The sequence below is a fragment of the Chiroxiphia lanceolata genome, chromosome 18 (assembly GCF_009829145.1).
Source record: "Chiroxiphia lanceolata isolate bChiLan1 chromosome 18, bChiLan1.pri, whole genome shotgun sequence".
NCBI lineage: Eukaryota > Metazoa > Chordata > Aves > Passeriformes > Pipridae > Chiroxiphia > Chiroxiphia lanceolata.
In genome coordinates, this window is record NC_045654.1 from 9,339,025 (window position 1) to 9,358,713 (window position 19,689).

General features: G+C 54.2%; 1 protein-coding gene across 1 annotated transcript; it reads left to right on the forward strand.

Moving 5' to 3' along the window:
- Positions 1-660: 660 nt before the first annotated feature.
- Positions 661-19,271, forward strand: HIP1R (huntingtin interacting protein 1 related). The gene is made up of 32 exons (XM_032706143.1): positions 661-797; positions 5,775-5,838; positions 6,247-6,389; positions 6,721-6,777; positions 7,018-7,098; positions 7,220-7,296; positions 7,457-7,518; positions 8,593-8,733; positions 9,194-9,251; positions 9,342-9,417; positions 9,644-9,781; positions 9,880-9,938; positions 10,012-10,084; positions 10,422-10,605; positions 10,680-10,768; positions 11,050-11,166; positions 11,629-11,730; positions 11,905-12,099; positions 12,331-12,478; positions 12,764-12,850; positions 13,104-13,211; positions 13,577-13,713; positions 14,290-14,400; positions 14,526-14,584; positions 14,775-14,805; positions 14,935-14,997; positions 15,456-15,556; positions 16,226-16,331; positions 17,622-17,745; positions 17,884-17,945; positions 18,054-18,245; positions 18,337-19,271. Exons 1-32 carry the CDS (start codon positions 705-707, stop codon positions 18,382-18,384), a joined length of 3,186 nt encoding a protein of 1,061 aa, XP_032562034.1. The 5' UTR covers positions 661-704; the 3' UTR covers positions 18,385-19,271.
- The last annotated feature ends 418 nt before the right edge of the window (positions 19,272-19,689 follow it).

The window sequence follows — 19,689 nt, forward strand, 5'->3', positions numbered from 1 at the left end:
TTTGTGGAATGGAAAGAAGGGGAATGTTGGGGTTAATTTATTCAGCACTGACTGACTTACAAGCCAAGTGCATTATTTACCACAGTCGTATGGAAACACTTCAAACCCGGTGCCTTATTTCTGGAAGCAGCTCAAATACTCCAGGGAGCCCTTTGCTATTGTATCCTCGGACCGAATTATTATTAAAGACAACAAAGCTTCTGTTCAGCCGCGGCCTTTCCGCAGGGTGGATGCGCGCTCTGCTCGCGACTTTCCTAAAGGGAAGAAGGTGGCGATGGAGCTCCGGGGTCCTTAACGTGCCCCGTGTGTGTGTGTGTGTGTGCAGGTGTATTGGGCGAGGGGAGGAGATGGCTAATAGGGATGAGAGGGGATTGTCGCGCGGGGCCGTCCCCGCCGTGTGTGATGTTCCCTGAGCTGGGGAATCGTCTCGGTGCCCGCGGGGGCGGTGGGGACGTGTCCCCTCCCCGTGTCCCCTCCCCGTGTCCCCCCCCGTGTCCCGCCGTGTCCCCGCCCGGGCCCGCGGGTCGCACCTGCCCGCGGGGGGGGGGGGCTGCAGTTCCGGGCGCGGCCGCCGGGGGCGCCCCCGCGCTCGGCGCAGTGCGCGGCCGGGAGGGGCGGGGGGGGCGGCGCCGGTCGCTGCCGCCCGGAGAGCGGGACCGGGCGCGGGGAGCGGAGCCCGCAGCGCCGAGCCCCGGAGCCCCGCCATGAACAGCATCAAGAGCGTGCCGGCGCGGGTGCTGAACCGCCGCGGCGGGCACAGCCTGGAGGCGGAGCGGGAGCAGTTCGACAAGAACCAGGCAAGGGCGGCGGAAGGGGGTGGCGCGGCCCCGGGACCGGCTGTGGGCACGGTCCCGGTCCTAGTCCTAGTCCTAGTCTTGGTCCCTGTCCCGGTCCTGGTCCTGGCCCGTTTCGCGGTGCATTGCCTTGGGGCGCGCTGAAGGCGGGGGCTTCCCGGGCGATGGGATGGGATGGGATGGGGGTCGCGGGTCCCCGTTCTCGGGGGGTCCCCCCCGGTGGGGCTGCGCGGCCGCCGTCCCTCTGTCCGGCCCCGTGTCTGCCCGTCCGTCCGTCCGTGCCCGGTGCCGGCGCTCCCCCGCCCCCACCTGCGCCGCCGCTTCCTCCCACCGCGGCCGCAGGACCGTCCCGCGTGGGCTCCGCGGCCCCCGCGCCGGCCCCGCGGCCCGGCCCCGCCGTGCGCCCCCGCCCCGGAGGGCAGCGGGGCCCTGGGCGGCCGGAGCGTCCCCCCCGCGCCTCGCGGGCCTTATCGCAGGTAAACACGGCCCGGAGCACACGGGGAAAGTTTTACACGGTGTCGGCCGAGTCGGGGGCTCCGCAGCATCCCGGGGCTCCCCCCCGCGCCCGCCGCCCCGGGAATGGGCATCTCCGCATCCCTGCCGGTCCCAGTCCTGGCTGCAACGACACCGGGGGGTGTTTGGCACCGCGGGTGGATTCCCCTCGGCCCTCGCGGTTCTGGGGTCTTCCCGGGGGGTGGGGGTGTGTGAACCCACGGGGGTGGCTGAGCTAAAACAAAGCCCAAACGTGGTTGTGCCCTGTGGTGTCTGCCTTGGCCGGAATGCCTGTAGCCCTGTGGCCCCCGCAGGGTGGGCGATGCTCGGGCACCGATGGGGCCGGCATATGGCTGGTGGGAAATGAATCATTCCAACAGCGTGGGCAGGGATGGGCAGAGGGATGGACAGAGCAACGGGCTCGCTCCTGTCCCAGCAAGAATAGCAGTACCCACTGCACACATCCTCTGACCCCTGTGGTTTGGCAGGCGGTGCATTCATCGCAGGTGTTTTCCCCTTTACCCCTTTGCTTTGCTGGCCCTTCCCTGGCCCCTGGGCTGGTTTGGCCCAGGAGGGCGCTGGTGAAGACAGGTGAGAATTCCAGGCCTAGCAGGGTCACAGTGGGTAGGAAATGGAGCTTGTTGGGTTTGGGGAGCAACACGAGAAAACCAGCAATTCCGGTTCCCTCTGGACGCGTCTCCTTCAGTCGTCCCACTGGGCACCGCTGATAAAGAATCGTGGCGGCAGCGCTGCCCCGTGCACCCTCCTCCCGCCTGCCCTTCCAGGGCATTTGGGACTTTTCAGTGGGACTGGTGCCCTGCACAGTTACAACTTTACTCAGTCCAGGGGTGCTGTGGGCAGAGCTGTGTACAGGGCAAAGAGGTGGTCGCTCTCCATTAGAGGTTTTAGCTCTGTGACCCCAAGCTCACTGGCTGACAGTCACATTCACCACCCAGAACTGACCCTTTTTTTCCAGCAACTGCTGAAAAACTGTTCTAAAGGAGCTTTATCTTGGTGTGGTTTCTGTAGTGGTGCTTCAGTGAGAGCAGAACTGTTCCAGTGTCAGTACGTGGGTATTGATCTGCCTTTTAGCTCTAATTATAGCAGCTGTGGAGTTGGCCACAGGTCGCTTCTGTGTCACAGAGATGCCGGTGGCACATCCCCTCCAGGATTCCTTACCATCCTGGAGAAGGATGATGCAGGAATCCAGAGCCCCATCACCTTTTCCCCTGCGAGGGCCGGGGTGATACCTGTGGGTACAGACGGGGGTTGCTGACCCTGCTGTGATCCCCCCACCCCCCAGGTGCTCGTGGGTGATATGCAGGTCTCCTGCTTTCCCTGAAAATGCTTTTCCAGGTCTTGTGCCGGGGTGATTCAGATGTTCCCCTTGGAGCAGCCTCGTGTGGGAAGTAGGAAGCCACCATCCCACTCGGCAGCCTGGCAGGAGGCAAAACTTGCCAGTTTTTGCTTTTCTGAAACAAAAATGTTAAAAATCCAGCGAGCTCCCAAGCCTCCAGGATTACATTGTCTGTGACTGCTGAGTGGTGCTTCCTTGGTGTAATTTGGGAAGGAGCAGTGTTAGGAAGGGAACTCTGGAGCAGCTGTTTCTAGTTCAGGTGTCTCAACAGCCCTCGTACCACCTGGCCAGGGAGGTTTCCAGCTCAACATCCTGCTGCTAGAAAAATCTTTCCCTGCCTTGGGACCTGGCATCCACCTGCCAGGTGGGGATTGTGGCCCCGCAGGATGCCGGGGCTTCGGGGAGCCGTGGGCGGGAGGATCAGCCATAATTAAAAGCAACCTGGAAAGAAAGGGTGGATGTAAACTGTGCTCCTTCATTTGGGTGCTTTGATCCCGGCTTTAGTCACCGGCTTGGTACGTGAGGACTGTGAGTAAGGAGTGAGGGCTGTACCCTGTGGGCTCCCACAGCCCGCAGCCCGGCAGGTTTTGGGGTCGGACCCCCACCCCCGGCAGGGCTGGGGCTGCACTGCTCCCAGTCAGGGATGGGGAACAGTCCACAAGGTTGCATCAAAGTTTTGACCAGGCTGGTTGTGCACCTGTGGTGACAGCAGAGACCTGCCCATCGCCGGACATGCTGGTGGTGTCTCACGAGGTCAGATCAAGGGTGAATCTCCCTGTTTCAGAGCCCTGCAGCCAACAGGGACATCCTGAAGACACCCGTGTCCCAGGCTGCAGCATCACCCCATGCCCATCACTGGTCCCACCATCCCAATTTCATGTATCTCCTGACCAACCTGATGTTTGGAGGCAGAGGAAGCACAACTGACACAGCAATCCTGAGGAATTGGCGTTGGTTCAGTGCTGCTGTGGTTTATTTAGGACCATGCTGGACATGGTGTCTCTGTCATGGCAGTGCTGTGGGTGGGCTGGGGCTGCCCCTGCACGGGTCCAGTCCATGTGCTGGATGTAAAATGGTTCAATGAAACCTCAGCACTGAATCACTAAGGATGAAACCAGCCTGTCCAACAGCTCCCGGGCTGAATTTTTGGCTGGTTGGTCTGGAAATGAGATTAAGGGCAATAAACCCAATAAAACCACCAGCACCAACAGGAATTACTGCTCGGTTTTGGGACAGGCCAGTGGGTTCCAGCCCTAGTCCCATCCCACTGAGCAGCTGAGCTCCTGTCCCTGGGCATATGGGACAGGAGTGTTTCCTTTCCTGGGGGTCTGCCCTCGTCTCACACTTTGGCCCTTCCACCTGTGGGGCTCAGGTCCCACCAGTGAGTTGGGACGAGTGTGATGGGTTGGGATGAGTGTGATGGGTTGGGACAAGCACATTGTCCTACTTCTGCTTACGGCAGGCAGCAAAAATTCAGGTTTGGGAGCTGTGTCTGCCCCACGCCCCCCATGCAAAGCACCTCAACAAGATGCAATAACCCCTTCAGCAGCTCTTCGCTGCAAGATGCATTTCCAAGCCCTGCCTTGCAAAACTTTCGCCTTGTCGCTCCCTAGTTCTTGATAAATCTTCCTTTCTGTCAATAACTCTCACTTTGGTGTAATCCTGGGAGGTGCTGGCACCCTGGGGACCTGTGGCACATCTCTCTGGCTGAGCTGTAGTCGAGGGCACAGTCTCTCCACTGGCTCCAGGCTTTCAGGTGGCTGTGGAGGCACTTCAGGAGAGGCAGCTGTGCTGCAAGTGCCTGTTCCCTGTTCCTGGGCTCTCCAGGCTCGTTAACCTTTGGGGATAAGAGGATTACAGCAAGTCACCGGCTTAACTCTGCTGCTGCTTTACGGCCCCACATGGCAGGGTAACACCGGGGCTCTCCCAGTGCAGGAAAAGCAAAATCAGCTCCTTTCCTCAGCAGCTGGGGGAACAGTTTTGGAACAGGCTCACTTTTTAGGTTGCATTTGTGGTGATTTTGCCCAGTTCATGGGCACAACCATTTTAGACTCTTTTGGGGTGGATTTGGTGCATTGACACCTTTGGCATCACCTCTTCAGCACAGCATCAGGTTCCTCCTGCATAAGTCAGGAGCACTTGATAACTCAGCATCGAGTTCCTCCTGCAGGAAAGTGCCTCAATTCAGAGGCATCCCTGGACAAGCAGCTGTATGGAAGCAGGTGCTTTCCCCAGGAGGGTAGATGAGATTTTTATAAGGTTTTAGGGCTGTGGGGCTGCAGATATTGACTGAGTTTCTCTTCTGGCATGAATGCTGGTGGCGGGGCTGCTTCCTGCCTTCCCAGCTGGGACCTTTATCCTCTACTGGAGACAGAGGGCTCATGGACACAGGCACAGTCCAAGTGCTCCTGCAAGGGTGAAGCAGCTCAGTTGAGTCTGCAGGGACCTGGCGAGGAGGAGGAAGATCCTCATCAAACACAGCAATTCCGTTTCATAGCCCATCATCACATGGGAGACACAAGCGACCCCTGTCTAGGGTCATCTTTTGTAATAAATTAATAATTTAAAGTGTACTGTGATCAAACACATCAAAATATAGATAATCCTCCTCCACTAATCACATTGCTCTGGATTTCTGCTCCATCAAGATGGGCATTGTGGCCACCACTCCCTCCTTGCCTGGGGGCTGCATTTCCCCACGTGCTGTTTGCACGAAGCCAAAAACACCCCAAACCACTCCCCCCTTGGTTCAAAGGCTCCTTGTGATTACACAAACAACCCTGGAATTTGGCATCTCGCTGTCGTGCTTTAATGTTCCCGGGGCACGGCGCTGAGTTCAGGCTGCAAAAATGCAAAAATTGGTTTCCTGGGACAGGGACAGCCGGGAGCACCAGCAGTGCGGATGGGAGGGGCCTGATTCTGACAGATCCTACTGAGGATGGGGGATTTTCATGGGCTTCTTTGTTTGAGGATAAAAAAGCCTATTCTGAAGTGTTGCAAATGACTTTAAGGTGACATGTGAGTGCTAAAATCCAGGGTATTCCCCAAAAGCGCCAGCACTGTGCTTCGGGGGGGATGGGGTAGCCATGGGGGTCACACCATGTCTGACATGCTCTCCCCTCCTCTTGCAGGCCATCAGCATCAGCAAAGCCATAAACACACAGGAAGCACCAGTGAAGGAGAAACATGCCCGCCGTATCCTTTCCTGGACAGCACGGAGGAGATCCTGGGCTGAGGCAGGAGGGGTTTGGGGCCATGGAGGTTTGGGAGGCATTTGGGGCCATGGAGGTTTGGGAGGCAGAAGACCCACACAGAGCTTGGCTGAGGGGTGGCATCATGTAGGTTCATCCATCAGCGAAAAGGCAAACAAGAGCCTATAAAATTGTGATTCTTTGGCAATAAAAAGCAGAGAGTCCTGGTGTGCCCTGGGGCAGGGGGAGGTGCAAGAAAAAGATGAATGGGGGTCATATCTGTGGGTGCAGCATCGCACTGGTGATCTCTCTGCACCCAGTGTGTGTCCTCTTTTTAATGGAAGTTGAACAGTCCCCAGCCCAGCCTGTGCCCTGTTCCATGTGTATCCAGTTGGCCTTGACTGCAGGGAAGGGATCATCCTGGGCACACACCACGAGAAGGGAGCGTTCACCTTCTGGTCCTACGCCATCGGGCTGCCCCTGCCCAGCAGCGCCATCCTCAGCTGGAAGTTCTGCCATGTCTTGCACAAGGTCCTGCGTGACGGACACCCCAATGTGAGTGTCCCCTATGGAACATCCCTCCTGCTTTGCTGGTGGGGGAAATTTTTGCCTCTTGAGATGTCCCTCTGCACAGAGGATGGGTTCCCCTCCCTGTCCCAGACACTTTTCCTAGGCTGTGGGGCTGTGAGGGCACTCTTATCTCGCACCTTTGAAACCTCCCTGCACAAAGCTCCAATCTTTGGGTGCCATTGAAAGGCTGGAAGTTCTCACAAAGCTGGAGTGATGTAAGGATTGGATCCATCCTCTTCCCAGTGTCACAGCAGACAGGCAGGTGCTGGTCTGTGCCAGCCCCGCTGTGCCACATCCCTCCTGTTTTTGTCCTCAGGTCCTCCAGGACTGCCAGAGGTACCGCAGCAACATCCGAGAGACGGGAGACCTGTGGGTGAGTGGGGTGAAGTGGAGGTTTGTGCCTCCCAGGGGGTCTGGAAGTGAGTGGTGAGTGACATTGTGGGCACAGAGAGGGTAAAGCACCACCTCAGATACCCTGTTGTCTCTGCTCCCTTGGACTGATGTTTGTGTCCATGGCAGAGGGCACAAGAGCCATAGGGCTGGTGCAGGTTCACTGACACATGTGGGCTCTGCTGGATCCGCATTCTCCATGTTTCCCCTTGTGTCTCCACAGGGCCATTTGCACGACAGATATGGGCAGCTGGTGAGCATCTACACACGGCTGCTGCTCACCAAGATCTCCTTCCACGTCAAGGTGAGACCCTCTGCCACCTTCTCACCTGCTGTACTGGGGGGATGGGGCTTTGCTGGGGGGTGTGTTTGCACCAGCAAAAATATGAGCAGCAACTGATGCATTTTTTCTTCCTTTTCCAAAGCATCCTGAGTTCCCCCCGGGCCTGGAAGTGTCGGATGAGGTGCTGGAAAAGACTGCGGGGACGGATGTGAACAACATGTGAGTGTCCTGGCACCTGCAGAGTAGTGAGGGATGTAAATGCAGGGAGCAAAACCCCCAGTTGGAGCCCTTGCCATCATGAGGACCCTCAGTGAACTCGAGCAGCCAGAGCAAGGATGTCTCTGCCACGGAGTGATGGAGTTTTGGTTTGTTTTGGCAGCTTCCAGCTGACGGTTGAGCTGTTTGACTACCTGGACTGTGAGCTGAAGCTGTCAGAGTCAGGTGAGGAGGCGGCAGGTCCCTCCCGCTCGCCCCAGGGCTCTTGAGCAATAGTTTCGCTCTTTGGTCGGGAATAAAGTTCCGGGAGGCTGAGATTGGAGGCTTCAGTCCTTCCTCCTTCTCCCATGAGATTTCTGAGTTGGATTCCCTGGTTGATGCTCTGTAGGGACAGTTGTAGGAAAATAAGGAATGTGGCTGGTTTGAGCCCACCCGAGCAATGCAGAGTGTGCCATTCTGAAATATGTTTTTATTTCTTTTTGGTACAGCCACATTAATCATATGCATTACCCAAATCCTTTCTATCCCCTAGAAGCAGAGGATAGGGCTATACCTCTTTCTAAAGGCTCATTTCCTTTCACTGAAATGCCTTCAGGGAGGGCTGGAGGCCCTTGCCCATGTTTGCATCTCTCACTTCCTTCTCCAGGAGTTTTTAGATGACTTAGAAAGGCGGTGGATTCTTCCTCTGTCAAGAGTCAGGAACACGGAGCTGCCCTGGAAAACAGGGCACAGCAGGCAAGACTGTGCTCCCGGCTCCTGTCAGCCTCCTGCTTCTCCTCCTGACCCAGTTATACAGAGAATTTATATTCATAAATACTTTAAAGCTGAGCAGGGAAGAAGCCGGGGTGGATATGCCTGGATTTCTGCCAGGGGAAGGGATCTGTTTCTGAGCAGGGGCAGGCGAGGCTGCGGCGCCGGCGAGCTCGTCCCCTGCCCTGGGATCCTCTCCCAGATCCTCTCATGATTAAATAGAATGGAGCAAAACCTCTCGCTTCCTCCAGCTGCATTATTTGCATCAGCTCAAGGGCAGCGTCCCGGGATTAAATCCCTCCTTTTTGGGATCAGGGCAGAGCTGATCCCTCTGCCTTTTCTCTGCTACCGTGGTCTCTTTGGGTGTTTGTCTTCCTCGGTGGGGGAAGGTTGTTCCCAGCTCAGCGGGACAGACGGGCAGCAACGCTGGTGTTTTCCCCGTGTCCCGGCAAAGCCACATCCGCCGTGGTTAATGATCAAGCGGAGTGGCCGGGAGGGAGCCGGCTCTGCAAACACGGCGCCGGTGCCTCACGCAGCTCAACCCCTCAGTTTTCAGGCAGCTCAACACGTCGATGGCCGTGTCGCAGATGTCGGCGGTGCAGTGCCGCCTGGCCCCCCTCATCCAGGTCATCCAGGACTGCAGCCACCTCTACCACTACTCCGTCAAGTTAATGTTCAAGCTGCACTCTTGTGAGTCCTGGGATATGCTCCATGCTGGTCTTCTCCAGAGTTGGGCTTCTGAATTTGGAGATCAGGCTTGAATGGATTGAGGCATCCATCGCCATGTCCCAGCCAGGCTCTAAGGGCCTGCTCCATCCCATGTAGACATTCCAGACAAAGGAATCAGAAGGACTTGTCCTTGATTAATTCCAACCCATGTGCCTTGGCCTGCCAGCCCCCTGCACAGGATTGCTGGACAGTGCAGCGCCAGTGGCCTCGTGTGGGTATTTTGTGGTTCCCCCACCCACCTCTCCCTGCACCACATCCCTGGTCCCTGTGCCAGGGATGGGGATACCTCACTCCCACACTGATGCCTCACATCCCACTCCCACTTGGCCTTTGTCCTGTTGGCTTTTGCAGCAGAGGGCTCCAGGTGCATGTGAATACATGTGCAGCCCCAGATCAGTCACGACTGTCCCTCATTTCCCAGGTCTGCCGGCAGACACACTGCAGGGCCACCGGGATCGCTTCCATGAGCAGTTCCGCAGGTAATTTGGGGCCAAGGTGGGGTGATGGGGTCCCTTCCCTCCTGCCAAACCCCCTCCCGTGCGAGCAGTTTGTCTTTCCGTCCTCTCCAGCCTCAAAAACTTCTTTAAGAGAGCATCTGACATGCTGTATTTCAAGCGGCTCATCCAGATCCCTCGGCTGCCAGAGGTATGGCAGGATTTGGAGTGGTGCTTGTTGGTGATACTTTGGAGATTGTGTGGGTTCAGGGTGCACGGGGGTGTCCCCATGGATGGGTTTGTGGTCTGGGGATGCTGCAGAGGGTCCTGCTGGCTCTATCAGCAGCACAGGGTTGGCTGCCTCCCTTCCCTGGCACTCTGTCTCCTGCGGTTCCCAAAATCACCTGTGATACCACCACAACTTCTTGTCCCAACAGAGCCCCCCGAACTTTCTGCGGGCATCCGCACTGGCTGAGCATGTGAAGCCAGTGGTTGTCATCCCTGAGGAAGCCCCTGAGGATGACGAGCCAGAGAATCTCATTGAGATCAGCACAACTTCCACGACGGAGCCACAGGTGGGGGCACGGGGCTGGAACGGGGACGCAGGGATGGGCGGACAGCGGGGACAGGCACCCATAGCCTGGCTCAGCTCAGCAGCCTCTGTCTTCCCCAGATCACCTCGGATCTATTTGAGCAAACCTTTGGGCCCCCCAATGGCGTTTGGGATGACAGGTATGGGGAGGGTCTGGCAGTGGTGGAGGGGAGTGGCTGCTACCGCGTGGGACCAACCTGCCTGTGTCCACAGGGACGCACAGATCGAGAGCCTGAAGAAGGAGCTGGACACACTCCGTGCGGAGATGGAGAAGATCAAACTGGAGGTAAAGCCCAGCTGGGGAGTAGCTGGTGGGGGGAATGCAGTGGAAACTCCGAGGGGATGCAGCAGGAGTGGGGTCATCCAGGGACATCCAGCACTGCGAGTTAGGACCTCTCCCAGTGTCAGGACCAGACTCCTGATGGAGATGGGGTGGAGGCATGTGAGACTTGTCCTTTGCTGTCACGACCAGTTTTATCAGCGGGGACAGAGCAGCTGCAGGGATAAACAGGAGAGCTTTCCTGTGCATCCTGCAGCTACTTTGCCTAAATTGCAGTTTAGGGTTTTTGGGGAGGGCATGAGTTCAGGGCCATGCCCCAGTGCCTGATGCTGGTGTCCTGCAGGCACAGCGATACATCACAGAGCTCAAGGCACAGGTGAACAGCCTGGAGGGAGAAGTGGAGGAGCAGCGCAAGCAGAAGCAGAAGGCGCTGGTGGACAACGAGCAGCTGCGGGATGAGCTGGAGAGGCTGCAGAGGGTGAAGCAGGACAGCGACAGGTCCCAGCGGCTCTGTGCCGAAGCCGAAAGTAGGTGCCCTGCAGTGCCCATCGGCCGCGGGCCGCCTGTGCCACGGCTGCTGAGGGGCTTCTCACCCCTGCAGAGAAAGCCAACGCCACTGAGATCCGCTACACGAAGCTGAAGGAGAAGCACAGCGAGCTCATCAACACGCACGCCGAGCTCCTGAGGAAGGTAATGTTCTATGCAGGCAGGGACTGACACTGCCTTGGTCCCTCTGCCACTGCTGGGGCGGCTCCTGCCTGCCCCGAGCCCCCTGTATCAGTCTCATCGCCCTGCACCCAGGGAACTCTGAGCATAGCTGGGGAGGCACCCCTTAAATCCATGTCCACTGACAGTCAGCATTCTGGGTGCTGTGAGAAAGGCATCTTGGAGTTATCCTCTAAGCCAGTGTTTGATTGGAATGAATGTGGCAATGGTGAGGGTCCCCTGGTGAACCCCATGTCCCCACACAGAACGCCGACACCGCCAAGCAGCTGACGGTCACGCAGCAGAGCCAGGAGGAGGTGGCACGTGTCAAGGAGCAGCTGGCATTTCAGGTGGAGCAGGTCAAGCGAGAGGCTGAGATGAAGGTGAGCTGGCACAGCTCTGGATCCTTCCCCGCTTTCCTGCCAGCACTGAGCCCTTCCCAGCCCAGGAAACGCAGTAGCTGTGCTCAGTTTGGGCGCAGGGGCTAGGGGTCATTGTTGATGTCAGCCCCTGATCCAGGAAGAAGTTGGCATCAGGAAGGCATTGTTTAATACATGCTTCATTCCCTCTTGCCCAAATATGCCTTTCCTTCCACCAAGAAAATGCCTCAATGCAAATTGGTGGGTTTGGGTGCCTTCGTTCTCTGGGTCCCAAGTTGGTGGCTGCTCCCAGAATTCCTGCTCTGGGGAAAGGAGCCCTTCCAGGAGACACCCCCACACACACCCAAGACCCCAAAACCCCTACCCTGCAAAATGTGGCTGGTATCATTCCTGCCATCCCGGCTGTGTGCCGGGGCCGGAGCGTGTTCGCAGGGGCTGAGCCCCGGGCACGGGGTGTGGTTGCAGCTGGAAGACCAGAGCGTGCAGATGGAGCAGCTGCGGCAGGAGCTGGATGCCCGGCGGGATGAGCTGGACCAGGCACAGCGCTCGCTCAGCCAGGCCAAGCAGGTACAGGGCTTAGGATGAGCCCAGATCCCCATCACAAACCCCTGTCATGCAGGACAATGCTCTGGCTACCACTGCTGAGCCAGAGGTCCAACAGCAGCACAAGGAGCCATCACAGGGCTGAACATGGGCCCAGCTCATAAGGTGAATGACAGGGCTGTCCTGGCCCCATGGCAGGTGGGTGTGGAGCTCAGTGCACAGGTAGAGGCCCTGCACACGGAGAAAGAGGTGCTGAGGCGGTCGGTGAGTGAGAAGGAGTGTGAGCTGCTGTCCACACGTGGCCTCATCAAGGAGAAGGAGCTGCAGCTGAGCCAGGAGGTGGATAAGGCCACGAGGGAGATCCGAGAGCTCCAGGGCAGGCTCCTGGAGAAGGTAGGTGCTGTGTGAAGAGCCCACTGCTCCTCTACTTGCCAGGGTGAGATGTGTTTGGGGGGTGCTGAGGAGTTGGGGGGCTCAGCCAAGCCATCACTGATGTAGCCGGTGGGATATCACTTGCACCAGCAGTAATGGGATGCTTGGCTCTAATCCTGGAAAAGGGAAATGGCTGGTGATGGGGGTCCTGTGTCCCAATTGTGCCACTCACCTGTTCCTCCTGCCCAACAGAGCAACCAGGAGCAGAACTTGCAGCAGAAGCTGCTGGACGAGCAGTTCAGCATCCTGCAGGAGACGGTGCGGGAGGCAGAGGACATCCTCCGTGATGCCGTGGCCAAGCTGGATGACCCACTGCACATCCGCTGCACCAGCTCCCCAGGTAGGGCAGAAACACGCCATCCCTTCTCCCTTCAGGACAGATAACGTTGCATCTCAGCTTTCCCAAGGCATTTTTATCATCGTGCCCAAGGAGATTGGGGTCAGACTTCCCAGGATGAATTTTTAACTCTCATCTCAGCACTGTTTTGCTCAGGCTTTAGTGCTGTTACCCAGCCAGGGCCATGAGGACTCGAGCTGTCCTGGCTCCCACTCAGCAGAGTCAGCAGTTGTGCTCGTTCAGCCCCTCATCAGCCCAGCCGTGCTAACGAAGCTGGATTCATTACAGATTACCTGCTGAGCCGGGCGCAGGCGGCGCTGGAGTCCACGGACGCCCTGGAGAACGGGCACGCGCAGTACGTGGCCTCCATGGCAGGTACCTGGGGCTGGGACCCGGTGGCATTGCTTCAGCTTGCTCATGTTTCCATACATCCAGCAGCCCCCAGCTGCTGCGGGGCCATTGGCAGGCGGCAATGCCCTGGTGACAGAGGGCCGTGGTGGGGGTGGTGGGTTCCCATGTGTCCATTCGAGCTGGAGGGGTCAATAATGAGCCTCTCCGAGTTCTTGTGCTGATCCTTGAGTGCCTTCAAGGAGGGGCTGCAGTCCCTGACCCCATCCTGTCCCGGCAGATGCTGCAGGGCTGGTGGGGGCCCTGGCCCTCTTCGCACACCTCACGGCCGACACCATCGTGAACGGCAGCGCCACATCCCACCTGGCCCCCACAGACCACGCCGACCGTGAGTGCAGGGTGCAGAGGGTGTTGGGGGGGATTTTTCCTCATGGGGATTTTTTTTCAGGGAGGCTGGGCCAAAGCTCCTTCTGCCAGGGGCTAGATATGGGGCAGATCTTTTCTGGGGACAGCATTATACCCCCAGCTCCCCATGCTCCCCTTCCCAACATTCCCTGCTTTCTAGTGCCCCTTGCTGAGCCAGGGACATCACTTTGCTCCTGGAAACTCATCTATAGTCTTCTAGAAGAAATTTGCTGGATGCTGCTGATGCTCAGCATCATCCCCACAGATGAGGGGAGCAGGGTGGCAGGGCTGGGGCGGAGGGACCCCTTGCCCAGCGAGGGGCCTGACACCAACCCTTCTTCTCCCCAGGGCTGACGGAGATGTGCCGGGACTGTGGGCAGCGGAGCCTGGACTACCTGGGCGAGCTGAAGGACAGGCAGAGGCTGGGCCGTGCCGAGCTGGGGGACGTGCGGCGGGCGCTGAGGGGGGTCCTGCAGCTGGCCCAGGTAGGAGATGGAGCCCAGTGCACCCACCTTCCTGCTCGTGGCTGGCAGGGTTGGCTGGAGGGAGCACTGTGGGGTGGTTTGCCCCCCATACCCACAGGTTCTGGTGCTGTCCTTGAGCCATCTCAGCTTCTGAGTGCTGAGACCCTTCCTGGTGGTGCCCAGAGCCCATCACCCTCAGATCAGCTGAAGTCTCTCAGCCCAGTAACCCCTGTGGAACAAAAATTCCCAACTTTCAGATATTTTTTCTTGTGAAGCCCCTGTTAGTCTTTTCCCATACTCCACTGTTAATTCAAAGGCTGTCAGCTCTCCAGAGCCCTCTGGAGCCAAAACTGCTCCTGTGATGGAGTTTTGTCACCTTGATTTGGGGCATTTCTTACCTCTGAGATCCTGTGCCATGTTTGCTGCAAGTTGGTGACACCTGTGCCTTCACCCTTGCAGGCTGCAGAATGCTGCTCCTGCACCTTTAATTATTTGGGGAGAGGGGGAAAAGGAATCGGATACTTTGGTTTATAATTATTCCTTATAAATATTCCCTTCTGTCTAAAACCTGCTGATGCCTGCTGCCTCCTCTGGCAGGAGCTGAGGCCCAAGAGCTTAGACATCAAGCAAGAAGAGCTGGGGGACATGGTTGAGAAGGAGATGGCCTCCACCTCGGAGGCAATCGAGGACGCCGTCAGGCGGATAGAGGTGAGACGAAGCTGCAGGATGGGCCACTTTGGTGCCTTGGGGCAGCAGAGTGTCCATTGCTCCTCCACCCTGCTCACCCTCACAGCAGCATGGCATCCAACCCTTCCTCTTGTGTTTCCCAACAGGAGATGATGAGCCAGGCCAGGAATGAGAGCTCTGGTGTTAAGCTGGAAGTGAATGAGCGGTGAGTTTTGAGGGGTGATGTGTGATGGCCATGGGCAGGTTTGTGTCCCGTACCTGTACCCTACTGGAGTGTGCTCCAAACCAGGCTGGGTGGTCTCCAAAAAAGACTCACATTCTAACTGAGACCAAAGCCCCCTTCCTTGGATGCAGTGTCAGGGGATGCTGAACACTTTTCTCTTGTTTCCCTGCAGGATTCTGAACTCCTGCACGGATCTAATGAAGGTCAGTACTGCAGGAACCAGTCTGGGCTGTCAAAGACTGCACAAAACTGTCACTTGCCACCACTGACAGCATCAGTCCTTCTCTGTAAAACCCCCATCAAACACCAAAGCCTGTTTTCCTTCATTCCAGGCTATCAGGCTTCTCGTAACAACATCTACAAACCTACAGAAGGAGATAGTAGAAAGTGGCCGGGTAAGTCCTCCCCTCATCTCTCTGCACAGGCATGAAATACAGGAGAATTTCCCCCAGTTTGCAGAAACACTCTGGATTTCTTGGTTTCCCATGTTATCAGCACTCTGGCAGTGCCTTGCTAGAGATGGGCTGCTCAGCCCTGTGCTCTTGGCACACATTTTTGTTATTGTCCTTGCAAAACCTTGTCCATCTAAAGATTATGGCCCAAACTTGGGTGGTTTAAAACAAACCCAGCCAAACTTTGCAGACGTGGGGCTCCAACACTGATTTTCTTGATAATTATTTAAACAGGTCAATAAGAGCAGCATAAAGTGCACAGAAATGCTGTCGATGCCTTGGTTTATGGCTTTATATATGAAATTTATATATTGTTATACTTTATACATATATTTTATATGGATTTATTGTTGTGTATTAGACAGAAGTTAATCCAGGCTGTAATATTCTCATAACAACAGGGGGCAGCAACAACTCAGGAATTTTATGCCAAGAACTCTCGCTGGACCGAAGGGCTGATCTCTGCCTCCAAGGCCGTGGGCTGGGGAGCCACACAGCTCGTGTAGGTACCCCCACACTGGGATGTTCCTCTGGGACACGGCTCCATGTGCTGCACCCTTGCAGGGCTGGCTCTTGCTTCTCCACCACCCAATAATCCAAAGCATCCCACTGCTGAGCCGTCATGGAGCACCACTGCTAATCCCTTGTGGAACATCTTTGCTAACTCCTTATGGAGCCTCATTTGGCTCACTGCTAATTCCATGTAGAGCATCATAGCCTGGGTGGGACCACACAGTCACCCAGTTAGGGATGCCAGTTCCTCCCTGTTTGCAGAATATGAAATCAAATAATCCATGTCCTGGTTCCTGCTCAGGTGGTTGTGGCTGGGGTGGTTGGGATCAGGGCAGGGTATCCTTGTGCAGGAAATGTGGAGAGTCTTTTGGACAAAGATTTAAAAATCTCATGGAAACAAAATCCTCTCTCTGTCCAAAATGTCTGGATCAAGGCTTTGAATAATTGCTCTGTAAATGAGCTTTAATAATGGTCGGACTTGATGATCTTAGAGGTCTTTTCCAACTTTAATGATTCTGTGATTCTATAATTACAGACAAAGCTGCTGGATCCAGGTCTGGTGCTGATTTCTAGGGATATTAGCGGGAGACGAATAATCTGCACTTGCCTTGTGGTGCAGGGTGTCTCTAATACGATCTCCCTTCTGGCTGTAATGCAGGGAGTCGGCAGACAGGGTTGTCCTGCACATGGGAAAATACGAGGAACTGATCGTCTGCTCCCACGAAATCGCTGCCAGCACAGCCCAGCTCGTGGCTGCCTCCAAGGTGGGTGTCCCAGCAGGATCCTCTGCCTGTCTCCTGAAGCCATAGGTCATTCTGTTCCACAGCATTCCCAGCAATGTAGCCTGCTGGGGCAGGGAGAAGGAAAGCTTTTGCCATTTTCCAGGCAGTCCATGAGTTTAATCCATGTGTCTTTATGTGCACTAATATTCCCACACCCAGGGCTTGCCTTGGAAGTGAAGGTGTGTAAAACCTCCTGTCTTCTTATGTAAAGAAAATGTTAATAACTAACAAGAAATCCAAAAAAGCAGCTGCAGGAGCCAGAATTGAGGATGGTGGATTTGGGTCTTGCCACCTTCCCTGTTGGGGTGGGTGAAAGTGATGGGTGGAGGTTTCAGTGAGTGAACAAGGATGCAGGTGGGGGAGCGGAGGAGCCACAAGGCTTTTTACAGCAGGTGGTTTTAAAATGCATATGTTTGTGTAAAAAAAAAAATTTCTTTTTCTAAAAAATATATTTTTAAGATCTATATTTATATGTATTATTATATTATAGGTTATATGTAATTATGTGATTATATTAATATAGCATTCACTGTTTAATATATTTATATAATTTTTATTTTCATATATCAATTTTATAAATATACTAATATATAATATAATTTATTATATATTATCTAGTATCTAATAATATAATAAAATAATAAATATAACATATATTATATAGAATACATTGTATGTTATAATATATAATTCTAAAATTATAAAATGATTATGTTTTTAATTTTACAGTTTATATATAGAATGTATATATTTATATGTCAATATTATAATACATTACTTATAAATTATAGACTATAATTTATTGTTTAAATTAATATATGAATATAGGTTATAGTTAATTATAAGATAAAATATAATAGGATATTGATATTATGCATAGTATATTTAAATACATGTAAATTATATATTTAAGTAAAAAAAATATATATTATATATAATATAAAATTATTTTTAAAATTATTTTAAAAATTATTTTTTAAATGATTTTTAAAATTATAGCTGTGTCTTTCCTATGTGCTTGGCTCAGGTGGGAGCAGAGCTGGTTTGGTGCCCTGGGGCTGAAGGGCTTTGCAGGGATCACCTTGTCTGGCCATGATGGGATCATTGAGGATAAACCTTCCCATCTGTCCATCCATCCTTTCCACCCCCGGGTTTTTGTGCCCAAGCTCTGACATGGGGCACTCGGTGCCTCTGCCTGGGGCACCCCAAAGTGTCGAGCACTCAGGTGGAGGTGCCGTGGTGGCACCCACAGCATCCCTGTGCCTGTTGCAGGTGAAAGCCGAGAAGAGCAGCAGGAACCTGGCCCGGCTCCAGGAGTGCTCGCGCAACGTCAACGAGATGGCCGCCAACGTGGTGGCTTCCACCAAGTCGGGGCAGGAGCAGATTGAGGAGAAAGGTGAGGCTTTTGTAAGGAAAAGGTAGAAGAAAACACCTCAATCCCTTTCTGGCCTGGGGAACGCCCCGAGGTGTCTGTCCAGCTTCGCTTTTGGTGTGTGAGGGTGCACTGAGTGAGGAGCCCTGCTTTTCTCCATAGACACCATGGACTTTTCGGGCATGTCCCTCATCAAGCTGAAGAAGGAAGAGATGGAAACACAGGTACGGCCATGAGGTGGATTCGGTGCGGCTGTGGACAGATCCGGACCCGCGCAGGGCGGGTCCCTTCTGCCCCCCAGCACAAGTCCCAGGAGGGCTGTTTGGGCGCAGGTGAAGGTGCTGGAGCTGGAGAAGCGGCTGGAGGGGGAGCGGGTGCGCCTGGGCGAGCTGAGGAAGCAGCACTACGTCCTGGCCGGGGGCTGCGACGCGGCAGCAGAGGACGAGGAGGCCAGGCCGGCACCGGCCCCGCGACGAGGCATCCTCAAGAAACCCCCCATCGCCCAGAAACCTGGCCACGGGGAGGTAGGGACCCTAGAGAGGGGTATAAATCGGGGGGGTGGGTGTTCTCGGCACAAGTGACTGATATTTGGCTCTGTCCCCCTTCTCATTTCAGCCCGAGCGAGACGCCCGCCCGTGCCCCCCTCACGGGGCCAACGTCTAGCGGGGGCTGCCGGGGGTCCCTGGGATCACGTTGCCTTCGCGCTGCTGTGCCTTCACGCACGGGGTCTCCTCACCGCCTGGCCTGGAAAAAAACCCAAACTGGATGGTTTTCTTTTTAAAGAATATATTTTATTTTTTAGGGTTTTTTTTCTTGGCTCCTATCTGTAGAGCAGAGGGGCTCCTCTGCTCCCTGGGCAGCACAGAGTGCCCTCCTCCTTCTCCTCTTCCTTCTCCTCTTCCTTCTCCTCTTCCTTCTCTTCCTCTGTCTTCTCTTGTTCCTCCTCTTCCTCCTTCTCCTCTTCGACTGCCAACTGGTTCTCCCGGTTTAATTTAATTTGGGGTTCGTTTGGGTTAATTTTTTTTTTTTTTTTAAGGACTTTATCAGCACTAGAAGTTTTCAGTAAATGTAGCTCTACTGTACTGCTCAGACCCTTTCTAAGAACTGTGAATTGTTTTTACAGTAGGAAACTGTTGGGCTTTTCTTGCAACCATTTTTTAAAATTCCCTTTTTTCAACCTGGGAATCACTTGACTTTGTTTGGGCCGTGTGAGCAGCCCTCAGCAGGAAGGGAAGCAGGGCTTTTGTAAGGGAAAAGCAGTTACTGACACACACTGGCAATAAGGATACAAACATTTTTATTTTTTTTCCTTTTCTATTTTTTATTACTACAGCAATGTCAAGGGATCAGTTGCATTATGTTTTATATTTAAGATAATTAGCAGAATTTAATCTAGCCATGGCCTACGGGGGCCGGGGGATAGAGAAGTCTGCAGCAATAAGGAATTACTGATGTGGAGAGATGCGGGGGCAGACTCAAAATCCTGTCAGCTGTCTTTCCTTGGAGCAACTACCAGGATGTAGATTATTAAAGGAGAAATATTTAAAATACATTTGTGTTGCTTGTTGGCAGGGAGGGAGTCAATGGCATGGGGGGGGATCTGGTGATTGCAGCAAACTGGCCCTGAGCTGTGTTGGGCAGAGAAAGGCAGGAAGGAATTAGCTAAATGTGCATAAATAAATATAAATATAAATAATATATATAAAAGTGCATAAATACACACACACACACATATAAATAGAATCCTCTCTCTCTGTGTATGTGTGAAGCCATGTGTATCTATGGCTCTGCCTGTGCCTATATATATATATATATATATATATAGATACATAAAATATGCAAATACGCACATATATATATATATATATAATATATATATATATAATATATATATTATATATATATGCGTATTTGCATATTTTATGTATCTATACTTTTATGCAATATATATATAATGTAATAGATAAT

Bases quoted from the DNA above. Each gene is read 5' to 3' on its own strand.
- HIP1R (XM_032706143.1), top strand. From the start codon at position 705: ATGAACAGCATCAAGAGCGTGCCGGCGCGGGTGCTGAACCGCCGCGGC. The intron at 10,606-10,679 runs GTAGGTGCCCTG...TCACCCCTGCAG, and splicing joins GCTCTGTGCCGAAGCCGAAA to AGAAAGCCAACGCCACTGAG. The intron at 14,806-14,934 runs GTCAGTACTGCA...CCTTCATTCCAG, and splicing joins CCTGCACGGATCTAATGAAG to GCTATCAGGCTTCTCGTAAC.